General features: G+C 37.4%; 1 protein-coding gene across 17 annotated transcripts in view; it reads left to right on the top strand.

Annotated features, from left to right (window-relative positions):
- CCDC170 (coiled-coil domain containing 170) overlaps nt 1–12279 on the top strand; it is a 41710-nt gene extending 29431 nt beyond the window's left edge. For 15 of the 17 annotated variants that reach the window (XM_017821978.1, XM_017821987.1, XM_017821982.1 and 12 more), the window contains 5 exons: nt 1456–1656; nt 3419–3592; nt 4765–5007; nt 5509–5745; nt 9864–11505. In XM_017821978.1, the coding sequence (XP_017677467.1) occupies nt 1456–1656; nt 3419–3592; nt 4765–5007; nt 5509–5745; nt 9864–10061 (1053 nt within the window). In that variant the 3' untranslated portion in view covers nt 10062–11505. Of the gene's footprint in view, nt 1–1455; nt 1657–3418; nt 3593–4764; nt 5008–5508; nt 5746–7017; nt 7600–9863; nt 11506–12140 lie in introns of those variants that run through there. The other 2 variants (XM_017821977.1, XM_017821983.1) reach the window with 2 other exon arrangements.
- The last annotated feature ends 207 nt before the right edge of the window (nt 12280–12486 follow it).

The following is a 12486-nucleotide window of genomic DNA, read 5'->3' as shown; positions in this document are numbered from 1 at the left end:
GGAGAGATAGACAACAGGTTAGCAAAGACATACAGTGCTTTTGGAAAACTCCACAGAAGAGTATGGCGTAATAAACACTTGAATGTACAGGTAGAGAAGGGACAACTCAGGAGGAAGTCAGAATGCAGTCTGACCAATATCAGTATCCTGACACTGCACTGAGGTTTCTCGCTTGCTTGCTTACATGAGCATTTATTAATTTTGTCAGTAAGGACTATTATTACACATTAAATCAAAAGGTATTTTGTAGCTGGGCTACACCCAGGGCCACTCTGCGGGGGCTCTGGGTTCACTAACAGCAGCACATCTCTGGGGGAACAAGTTACTGAAACTGGTTTTTTCCTGCTGAGTTATTTTTGATGCAAAAAGCATAAAATATGTGTGTGGGTTCTTGCAGTTATATTATTGTTTAGTTTTTTCTACTGCTGTATGAGCAGCACTAATTTCTCAGTGTTTTTTTGGCAAGTTGGGTGCAAACTGTTGTTTGTATTTAATTGCAGTTTGAATTGGAAACCTTTCAGTGCCAACAAAATTAATGGGAGCTTTGTGTGCCTATTGTTCATTTTATTAGCAGGAACCAACCAGATGCTTAAAATGAAGAGGCTGCTTGGAGATGAGTGTCTGAACACTGAGTTACAAATGCAATATAATTAATTGTGTAACCAAATAATTTATATGACAGTTAGAGGGAAGCAAGCAACTTTTGGGATAGAACTGCCTTTCAGTATTTGACAACAGTGTAACCAGATGCTTTCAAGCATCTAATTTATAAGTAGTTTACAACTTAAAGTCCATTACATTATATGTAGGTGTTGTAAACAGTATACAGCTAGAAATGTTTTCAAGATTGTTAATCTAGTTGCTTGTTATGAGATTTTATCCTTTTATCCTTGAGCTCTGGCTAGATAACAGAAATTATTAATACTATATTCTTTTTTTTAGCAAAATCTTTTAGTTAAACACTCTTTTACAGTTAACAATTGGGAAACACTCCTGAGGCTTAGTTATCCATATCTACATTCTCCCCTATGTGCTGCATGTATTTTCTAAATCACTTATCTGTTTTTTCTACTCAGCTACTTAGTAGACTAGTGATTTTATTGGCTTGTTTTAAAGGATGATAGCTGACTACCAGGTATTGCTGCTGTGCTCACATCTTTGGAAATTTTGTGTCTAATTAGTTTTTATTGTTTTTTTAATAGCAGTCCCTTTTAGTCATTTGACTCATACATGGTTTCTGCTGTTCAGTTTTGGATGTTTCACATGTCACCACTTCTGCCATTTTCTTTTGGTAGTTACAACAGATTTTTCTCTTTTTGTCTTTGTAAATGCATACATTTTAAATATAAGTATTTTACCATATTTTTAGTAATTTGATGGTGCATCTTTCATATCTTTCTAGCATTTCCGCACCCACTTAACTCCATATGTTTTGTTCTTTTGCTTGCTACCTAGATGGTATCTCAACTTGAAACCCAAATCACTAAATTGACTGAAGTTTTGGAAAATCAGACCAGATTGTACCACAAAGCTCTGGAGAGGAGCAGGAAAGCTGAAAAATGTTCTGAGAGTTTCCAGGATCAACTGAAACACTTGGAAGAAGAATTGCTTACTATAGATCTGATGCAGGATGGTTTGAAGCTTGAGAAACAAAAAGTAGTTACACATGTTATTTAATTTTGGATAATAGTCACTGAGGACAGATACAGCTGATTGTATTGCATTGGTCATCTGAAGCATTACTCACAACACTCCAAATAATGCAAATTAGCAAAATCAGACATCACGTAGAGGGTAGTAATATCTTTTCTTTGGCCAACAATTGCAGTTGGAAAAAGCTAAGCTGTTGAGTTCCAAGTCCGTTATTGTGGAAAAAAAAACACCCCAAAAGCAACTTAAAAGAAGTCTCTGTAAATACATCAGAGGTCTTTGTATGATTCTCTGGTTTCAAAGCATTCTCTGATCTCTGTGTCTTTCTGTAGTATATCATCCAGTCTGCAATCTCTCTTGCAGTCTTTGTTTCTTTTATGTTCTTGGACAATCATGGCTACCAGGATTTTTTTATTAATTGGATGAATGAACACACTGTTAACCTATAACACATTCACATACTAAAAGTTTGAAAAATGGCGTAGTACCCAGAAAACCAAACCAGCCATCCAATGCAGCTAAGAAACACAAAGTTATAGCATGTTGCTAGGCCAAGGTCAGTGATTAGAAAGTGGGATTTGCAAAGAACCAACAGTTTGGTGCTATTTGTTTTGCCCTAGGCTATAATACAGTAACTTCTATGAATGAAACTGCCACCACACTGGGAGAAAACCAGACAAAGGATCTGTTTCTTCCTCTCTACGTCCTCTGTTAAGAGCATTTGGCCCTAGATTCTAAAATTTGCCTTTAGATTGTGCTGCAATAAAGAGATTCTTGTTACGATTTTTTTCCTGTTAATGCACAACTTCAGTGTTTTCTTCTGCTGCTGCTGTTTTTAATTTTTTGAACCAGAAGCATCACAAAACAAAAGGATATTCTTGCTAATGAACTAGTAATGAAACTGGTTTGTTGGTGGGTTTTTCTTTGTTTTGTTGGTTCTTTGCAAAGATTATGGTCTGCAAAAGAAGTAAGAGAAAACAAAGGGAAACAGTTCTTAGTCAGAAGGAGAGCTTTAGATTTTGCAAGAGAGGCTAATTGAGAGCAGGGAACTAATGCAATTTTTAAAAAGCTAGCAGAGCAGAAAAAAGAAGGAAAAAACAGATTGAATAATATTTCATATCTGTATGTGTTCATCACCAGATGGAGATGCAATTAAAATAATCATAAAAGCAATTTTTATACCAGCAGCTGTTATTTCTAAACCTTGCTCTTCCAAACCTTGCTCTTTCTAAACCTTGCTCTTCCAAAGAACGGCTAAAGACAGACCATGTTAATATTCCTATGTCTTCTCAGACTACATTGGATGGCATCATTGGTATCATTTATATCTGTTTTAAAAGTTGCAGTACTGGGCAATTGCAGCACTTGCAGTTATTAGTTAGGATGTAACTGTCCTTTCTAACTTCTCCCTGCCCATGCCTATCCATGTAAAGCAACAGAGCTCCAGACAGGAACTGGAGTCAGAAGCAGAGACATACCTAGTGCTGCAGAGAAGCAAAAATGAATCTTGTCTTACTAAGAAGATAAATACAGTAGGTCTAGGGATTTATGAACAGAATAAATGTTGGCTAAATAAGTACATATGGAGAATTTGCAATTGTGTCAGGAGTGTGTACTGTAAACATAGCCTTTATTATTTCTTGTGGATCATGTACATTGCTATATATCGTTGAATGCCGGTGTAGGGGGGATTGCTTTTAAATTGTACTTCAAGACTTTTAATGAGGTTTTATTATTCTTTCACCCACTTTTCCACACCTTATCTTAGTATCTGAAATTTCTGGAGCAACTGAACGAGAAGATGAAGCTGGATAGTCTAGCAGCAGAGTTTGGATTCGATATGAATATGGATGCGATTCTAGCCCGGGTAGAGCAGTTAGTGAAACTGGAAGGTGATGCAGTGATTGAAAACAAGACTGTGGCACACAGCCTCAGAAGGAAGGTATGCAAAAACGACATACCTTTACTATTTGTTTCAAAGATAAACATTACTATGGCTATATTTCTGTAGTGGTTTGCTAGAAGCAACAGATTGTATATGTACAACGAATTTCAAAGATGTCCATTTCATAAAAAGAAGATAGCAAGCATTTGCAAACTGTGCAAACAGACTGCATATTAAAACAACTAAACCCACCAGTGGGTTGAACACATGATATGTGTTTGTGTCTACTTTTTAATAGACATTTATAACATTCTTCTGTAAACAACTACCATCAATATTTAAATCTGAAAGGATCTGCTGGGGAGGGGGATATATAATACAAACTTCTCTAGAAACTAGCAGGGTGTTGGTTGTACTTCACCAAGAATTTCAATGTTTTCAGCAAGAACTGTTCCTTCATTCAATATTTCCTTCAGGAACAAATCCAAATCTGTTCAAATTTGGTCAAACATCCCTCCATCATCGTGTTATAACACAGTGAAATCTTTAGAGTTTAGGCTTATCAGACTGATGAGGAGCTGAGAATTGGAGTCTGTTTAAGGTTTAAAACAGTACTGTATTTCTTTTTTTTTTTTTTTTTACGAAGCAACTGCCTCTCTAGCAGGGAGTATATGTATATCAATACTCCTCAGATGTTCCAGAGTAAGGCCTGGCAGCTCAGTTCAGATAAACTGAAAACAAGTAGCTCCTTCAGCAGCAAATTAAAAAACTAAGCTGCTGGACCTGGCATTGGAGCAGTGGATGAAAGATTCCTTATTTCTGTATGTTGCTTCTCCTTCTGGAACACCTTAAACTACCACCACTGGAAGCACTGTCTCCTTAATGAATCTCTCTCGCGTCTTGCATTTGACTGGTGTCTTATACTTCAGGCAATCTCGGATGTTATGAGTGATGCACAAGTATTTATGTTCAAATAGGATGAAGTCTCTGTGTAAAATCATTCTAAAAGGCAGTGCACAAATTCAGGGATGGAGAAGTACAATGAATTGGTAATATAAGGAGTATCAAATTAGTGTATATATACTGATACTTCTTTACACAGTTTTCAAGAGAGGAAAAGGAGTTCAGGCTATATGTGCAACACAGGGATTAAATTTGCAAAACAATCTGTGTAGTACCACTGCCATTCACATATATTTTTTCAAATATCCTTGTGTTTGGAAAACAAGTTGAAGACTCAGAAGGAAAAACTTGAAAGCAAAGAGCTTCACGTGAACCTTCTGCGGCAGAAAGTAACCCAGCTGGAAGAGGAGAAGCAAATCAGGACTGCCTTAGCCGTGGAAAGGGATGAGGCCAATCTTGCTGTCAGAAATTTACATAAGATGATAGAGAGGTTACAGAAGCAGCTTGATGTGGCAAGGGAAACGAATACTGATCTCAAAGCCAAGCTGTCTGAAACCAATGAACTTAAGGTGAGTTAAAAGGTTACGTTTGCGCTTTTTGCCAGTTTTCTATTCCAGTTGTATACAGCTGGAGTTCATTTATAAATGTGTTCATAGAGAACTGCTCAAATCTATCTAGGTGGCAAAAGCAAATATAATATTAAAATGTTTTGGTATATTTTGCAATTTTTATTGATATGCTAAGAAGTGTCTGTAAAGCACAATTTAAATTTTCAGGGTAGTGTAAGAAAATATGATATATGCATCCTTTTCTTTCCTGTTGATGTGGCTGTAATCTTCTCTTTTCCCATACATTACATGCAGAAGATCTATTCATATAGATATGGGGGGAAAATGGCTTTTTTTCTTGCATACAACAGGCAAGATGCTAAATTTTAATTGTTCCTGTCTACATGTGATTTCATCAAGAACCCATAAGAACCCACATTAAAGTGCTTATTCATGATTGCTTATTTGTTCACATTAGATGAAAAAGTATGAAAAATTTAATGCTTCTTTATCTTATTGCAGATCAAAACTTTGGAGCAGAACAGAACAATAGAAGAACTCAATAAATCTCAAGGCAAATTGGAAAGAATGAAAGAAAAAGCTGAGAAACAACTTAGATCTGTCAAATCAGAACTTCTTTTAAAGGAACGTAAAGCTACTGAAGATAAAGAAAAAAACCAAAATATATTAGAAGCAGTTACCAGTGAAATGAAGGTGCTTAAAACAACCCTTGCAGAACTAGCAAAAAGAGAGAGACAGGTAGGTGTATAGGTATTTGATAAGTGCTAGCGGTCCCTTAGAATATAAGAATGTGGTATATGTGGAGCAGCTATCCAGCTGTGCTTAAAATTGTTCTGAACATCATTAAACAAGGAAATTTTAGCTCACTCTTGTGAGTCAATGTGACGGTTGTGATTCTGAGAGGCAAAGTTTTGCAATAGAATAATAAATACAGGCAATAAATACTTTGTTCATCACAAAATATTATATAACCTTTTAAAGAGCTAATAAAATGCTTTAAAATCATGGGATCTCTTTTAACGTAAGTCTTTTTCCAGATATCTTAGGCATAAAACTTACCAACTTCTCATCCATTTCCTCTCATTTCTCATTCATGTCTCTTGGACTTTCTCCTTGCTAATTGTGTGAGACTCAGCAAGGCTAAGGGATAGGATGAAAGGAAGCAGCTTCAAGTTGTGCTGGGAAGGTTTAGATTGGATATTAGGAAAAATTTATTGACTGAAAGGGTAGCCAGGCATTGGAATAAGTTGCCCAGGGAAGTGGTTGAGTCACCAGTCCTGGAGGTATTTAAAAGATATGTAGGCATGGTTTAGTGATGGACTTGGCAATGTAGCTTAAGTGTTGGACTTGATAATCTTAAAATTCTTTTCCAACCTAAATGATTCTATGGTTCTGCATTACTGTGTATAGGCCATAAACTTAAAGGATGTTGAAAAATACAAGAAAAACCCCCAACTGCACAACCCCCCCCAACTTAATATTGAATGTAACTATTTTGGATCAATTTATTATATATAACTTTGTTATTTAGGTCAGAAAAAGTTTTGTGGTAATTTACCTTGGGGAGGGTGTAAGTAGTTTGTGGCAAACATATTAGTAAATGTGTTCCATTCTAATTTCAAAAAATTGTGAACCATGTATGTTATTGCCCTGCACGTTGTGTTTTGTAGCAATGTTATAGATGGCATAATTGTTGAAAGCTAATGGGATGCTTCTTCAAAGTAAAAAATTTATAATTTTAAATTTTTTGTTTCAACTGCTTAGAATATTAGGTTTTCCAGCTAAAAATTTTATGCCATATGTCAGGCTTAACAGTGACTCTGGATGAAATTTAAGAATGTTATTTAAAAAAATTAGTCTAGAAAAATATTTTTTTATTTACATGGAGAGAAGACCAACAACCTGGGCATCTTTTTTTCTTGGAAATCTTTTCACTTCCCCAAAGCCCTGCCTTGCAGTATCTTGGGTTAATGCTCTAAATTGCATTAATTTCATGATTTTTTATTTCAGATCATTTTACTCACTGAATGGAAGGTGCAAAGGAAATTTAGCAGGAGTGCTCACTGCTGTAGCATAACTTTGGTTTTGTGTCTTGAGTGATGTTTATCTTTTCTTATTTCTCTTGTTTATTTCAAATTGTGATTATCTTAGGAGTTTTACTGAAGAAAACCTTAAATAGAGAGGTGGTTCTTCTGTTAGATTCTAGTATTTCAGCAGAACTGTTGTGTTTTTAATACCTTTGTTGCAGCCAAGAGCAATGCTTCTCTCTGTCAGTTTATGTAGAATATTTCTTTGTCATCAACCCTTTTTCTGCCTTTTCAATGAACTACAACTTTGCCTGCACTGTACTTTATATGCCACAATATAATAAAAAAGTCTTTCTGTCTAAAAATTCACATAAATAAATGGCTTACATGCTTTCTTTAAGGGCGCTCTGTGCTTTCCACTTTAGGTTATTTGCTGATGAAAGTCATTGAATTCTTGATGTGTTTACTGTCCATTCAATATAGGTATGACCTGCTTTTCCCATCAGAAATAAAGGGTGAGGTGATTGTGTAAATGTTTTACTTTGTATCTATTCCCTTTGGCCAAATCCTGCCAGATCAATAATCAGTGTCAGTGCATCAAATTTGATTTGATTATTACATTTGCTACGTGGTTGTAATACAATTTGGTTTACTCACAGTTGCTGTAATTAAGTTGAACAGCTTGCAGCAGCAAAGATATGAGAGCAAGAAATTCAGTGCAAAGTGCAGACCCTAATGTACTCATGAAAGATCAGTTGGGTTTGCTGTATAGGTTCTTCCGGGAGTGTACTTAGTCCAAAGGTTGGATCAAACAAATTCCAGCTTTGCTGACTGCTCATCCTGTCTGTGATCCAGATGTTTAAAAATATCTTTAGCTTCTGTTATATAGTACTTGCTTAGCACTCTGCCAGAGCCCAGCATCAGTGACCTCCTGAATTGGTTTTGAAGATAATATCTGGGAACTTAAGGGGTTTTTGGTGTTAACATTGTTCCAACATTTCATTGAAGACATTGCACTGTCTTGGTAATACAGACAGCTGGGACTGAATTCTCAAATCATAAAACCATAGAATGGTCTGTGTTGGAGGGGACCTTAAAGATCATCTGGTTCTAACTCCCCCACCATGGGCAGTGACACTTTCCACTAGATCAGGTTCCTCAAAGCCCCATCCAACCTGGCCTGGAACACTCCTAGGGATGGGGATGGACAACTTCTCTGGTCAACCTGTTCCAGTACCTCACTACCCTCTGAGTAAAGAATTTCTTCCTAACATTCCAATCTAAATCTTCCTGTTTTAGTTTAAAACCATTTCCCCTTTTCCTATCCTACATGCTTGTGTAAATAGTCACTCTCACTCTTTTTTTATAAGCCCCCTTTAAGTACTGGAAGGCTGCAATGAGGTTTCGCTGGAGCCTTCTCTTCTCCAGGCTGACCAACCCCAACTCTTCCAGCCTGACTTCATAGTGGAGGTGCTTCAGCCCTCTGATCATCTTTGTGGCCCTCCTCTGGACTCACTCTAACAGGTCCATGTCTGTCTTGTGCTGAGGACTCCAGACACCAGTCCTAGACTGGTGTGGTTTCCTTTTTGTGTTTCTGAACTGATGGCAGCTCCTCAGGGTTTGTACTGGGATGAACCAAACTGTCTTTGGTAAAGTCTTGGAACTGAGACCTTGTTTTCACGAAAGGCTTCAAAAACCTTTCCTCACAGGTGTTGTATAACTGCTTTACAATTCTGCACAGTACTATTGGGGTTGGACACATATTTCAAGAGTGTGTCTATCTCCTCCTTAACGTGGAGTGAGGAGGATGCCACACCAGAGCATGAGTCCAGTTTCTTGATGATTTTGATGATTCTATGACATTTTCAGTCACTTTCATGCTTAGGAATGGGGATCTTGGCATTCAAATAGATAGCAAGACAAGAATATTTCCTCAAATAGGAACATTTCCCTATTTTGTGTGCTGATGATAAGGGGTATTAAGGCATTTATGATTTTGACTGTGTAATGCATTGTCCATTGAAGAGGCATTGCAGTTTGACTTGTAATCATCCATATTAAGAGTTGAGAAGAGCAAATCAGCATTAATGTTCAACTGACCTTAAGTTTTTAATCTAGTTACTGGTGGGGTCACTAGTGATGACAGTTGTGGATGTCTGTCCATTTGGAACTGCAGAAAGTTGGTGTCTTGAATTACTTTGTCAAATTCCTATGATATATTTTCAGCAGCTATGCAGAGAAGAAAAACAAGCCTTTCCCAAGCTGCATCTTGAATTTGGGCTGTATCTTGATTCAAATCAAAGTTAGACCAAGGAATGTTCCAAACTTCCACCTTTCTTCTAACTTCTTCTTTTCTGCTGTGGTTTCCACAAGAAAGTGCAGGGTGGAGAGAAGCAGTGGCAAACAGTGGTCAAGGACCAGGATCTTAGCCCGTACTCTGGGTTGTGCCCATCAGAGTTTGCAGCCATCTGTATAGCTTCTGGTCATCTGAGTCAAGTACAGCTCCTCTGCCTGTGTTTTCCTCAGTTTTTGCAGTTGAGTTAGCAGGGAAGATATGCCTGTGAAAAAAACTAAAAAACACTTGAAACCGTGCTTTTTATTTGAGATACTTAACATCTTGGCTGTTCATGTGTTTTGTGACTTGACGTATGCCCCTAAGTGGCTTTTTGCAGCCACCTCTGCTCTTTGTATTGAGCAACAGCAGAAATGCCTATATTTTGCACCAAAAATACAAATGCTTGTGTTTGCATGTATGCAAATATGTATGTGTGTTCCCAGACATCTCCTCTGCTTGCTATTTAATTTATTCCTTTCTGTTTACTCTTGCAGCTGGCAGATTTCCGAGAGGTGGTCTCGCGGATGCTGGGCCTCAACATTGCCAGCCTGGCTCTTCCTGACTATGAAATCATTACATGTCTTGATGAGTTGATTCACTCTTATCAGCACCACTGCTTCCCTTGTGTCTGCCTCAAAGAGGTGGCAAGGGCACCAGAGGAGCAGCAAAGAAATGTACACCTTCTTCACTGAAAGGAGACAGAACAAAGTAAAATTTTCTTTTTGCTTAAGGCCTTACCTGCTACACATCCACAGAAAAGAGATACTTATTTCTATTCCCTACTCTACAGAAACCGACTAGGGCTGATTTTTAGAATTTCAATAGGGAGACTGAACCAAATAGATAGAGTAAAGCCAGGAGCCTGGAGATGGCAAAGAGAAAATCTCTGGGCAGCACAATGCTTCAGTTATGAAAATAATAGGCCCTTCAGTCATGATCAACGATACCCTCCAGTTTCATTGCAGAGGCACTGAAGTCATGAGCCACCCAAGGTCAGTTCACAGTTTTGGGAAGCAGTTGAGAAGTTAGTGAATGTCCACTTTAGTCTCATTCCTTCTGATTTGCTTCTGGGTGTCAAGGATAAAATAAAGTAGGGGTTGTCCTGCTGCTGTTTCTCTTGACAAATGGGACCTCTCTGTGTTTTTACACATAAAGACTTTAGCTTCAAGAAAGTTATCTGGAAGTTAGAGGATTATCTCAATTTTTGAACACGGGATTTTTTTTTTTTTTTACTTCTGTTGTTTTCCTTTGTCTGCGCTTCTGCCAAAACAAGAAGTTTTGCAGCAAAGGCTTTTTCACAGGCTCTTGTCACATGCCTGATATAGATATATTTGGTAAAATTGAATGGTGACCTTGGTCATGATGCCTTGAAAATTTTTCTTCTGCTGTATTCCTTGGGCAATTAATCCACAGGCCAAATAAATGGCAATTGTTCTGAGTTAAGGAAATTTTATAATTGTAAAATGCTTGTCCATTACAGAAAATACGTGAATTACTAAAGTCTTTATTTTCAGAGAAGCAATGGTGAGGTGTACAGAACTACCTCTTAATCATAAAAACTGCTTTCTATCACCTTTTCTGAGTGTTATTAAACTTTATGATTTTTTAAAAGAAGTATGAACAGTAAATCTGTTTTCATAGCACACTCAACTTCATTCTGTATTTTTAGTTTTTTCTTCCCATTATATGTTTTGTATGGATGTGTAGAACAATAAAGAAGACTAATCTATTTATGTCTGACCATTTGTGGGCTTTCTACAGTATCTCAGCAAATGATAACCCACTCAGTAAAACTGAACACACTATTTTAGGAAAAATTACACTTTTTCAAATAGGAGTGGTAATTTTGGTATGTGGCTGCAGCCTCAAAGCTTTTTTTTCACTTGCCTCTGAAGAATCATTTCTCAATGACTTGTTTGTAAAATAAATCAGTCATTTGGGGAGATAAACTAAATAATATTTTCTTGTGCTCCTGTGGCTACCTGGATTAAAAACAATTTCATTTCTTGTTTTATCATGTAATGTTTTGGAGGGAATGGCTTCAAACTGAAAGAGAGCAGGTTTAGATTAGATGATAGGAAGAGATTCTTTTTTATGAGGGTGATGAAGCACTGGAACAAGTTGCTCAGAGAAGCTGTGAATGTCCCATCCCTGGAAGTGTTGAAGACCAAGCTGGATGGGGCTTTGAGGAACCTGGTCTAGTGGAAGGTGTCCCTGCCCATGGCAGAGGAGTTGGAAATAGATGATCCTTAAGGCCCCTCCCAACACAAACTGTTCTATGATTCTGTGATTCCTTTTTTTTAAGGTAAAGTTTAATAAATGGAACAAAGGAAAAAGCTAACATTAAATTATATAGACTTAAACTTGGCACAACAAATTGCAAGTAAAGTAAGAGATTGAAATGTTTAAGGCATGATATCTTGGGTGGGAATTTAGAGTGTGGAGATGGATGCAATACTTTTCTAATTCTTTGTGAGATAATACAAGTAGTTTCAGTTTGTGTTTTGCTGGTTTTATAGGCATTGCTGCTTCAGTTATTACTCAAACAACAAAACCTGTTTTCTTCATCAATATTAATAAATATCATACAAAGCATGATTTGCCATAAATTGCAAGTTAAGTAAATTACATTACAAATTTAGGTCCACTCAGCCCAGATAATACATTTATAACTTTAAGAAATAATCTCTGAGAGTGCCCATCTTAGAGTAAGTTTGCATATTTGTCCAAATTTTATGGTTGTGAAATGATTTCCTAATGTCTGCCAGCAGACTTGAAATCTCCTGTCATACTCATCAGCCCTGTATCCTGCCACCGTGTGACCAGCCCCTGGCACCATCAATGAAGTTCCAGCCCCACAGAAGCCACAAGAAATGTTCTCCAAATTACTTCAGAGGAGGCAGACTTTCACATGAATCATAGAATATGCTGAGTTGGAAGGGACCCATCATGATCATTGAGTCCAACTCCTGGCCCTGCACAGGACATCCCAAGGGTCACACCATGTGCCTGAGAGCATTGTCCAAATGTTTCTTGAACTCTGTCAGGCTTGGTGCTGTGACCACTGCCCTGTGGAGCCTGTTCAGGTGCCCAACCACCCTCTGGGTGACAAACCTT

This window comes from Lepidothrix coronata, unplaced genomic scaffold (genome assembly GCF_001604755.1).
Source record: "Lepidothrix coronata isolate B3197 unplaced genomic scaffold, Lepidothrix_coronata-1.0 Scaffold94, whole genome shotgun sequence".
NCBI lineage: Eukaryota > Metazoa > Chordata > Aves > Passeriformes > Pipridae > Lepidothrix > Lepidothrix coronata.
This window is presented reverse-complemented; position numbering and strand designations above follow the sequence as displayed.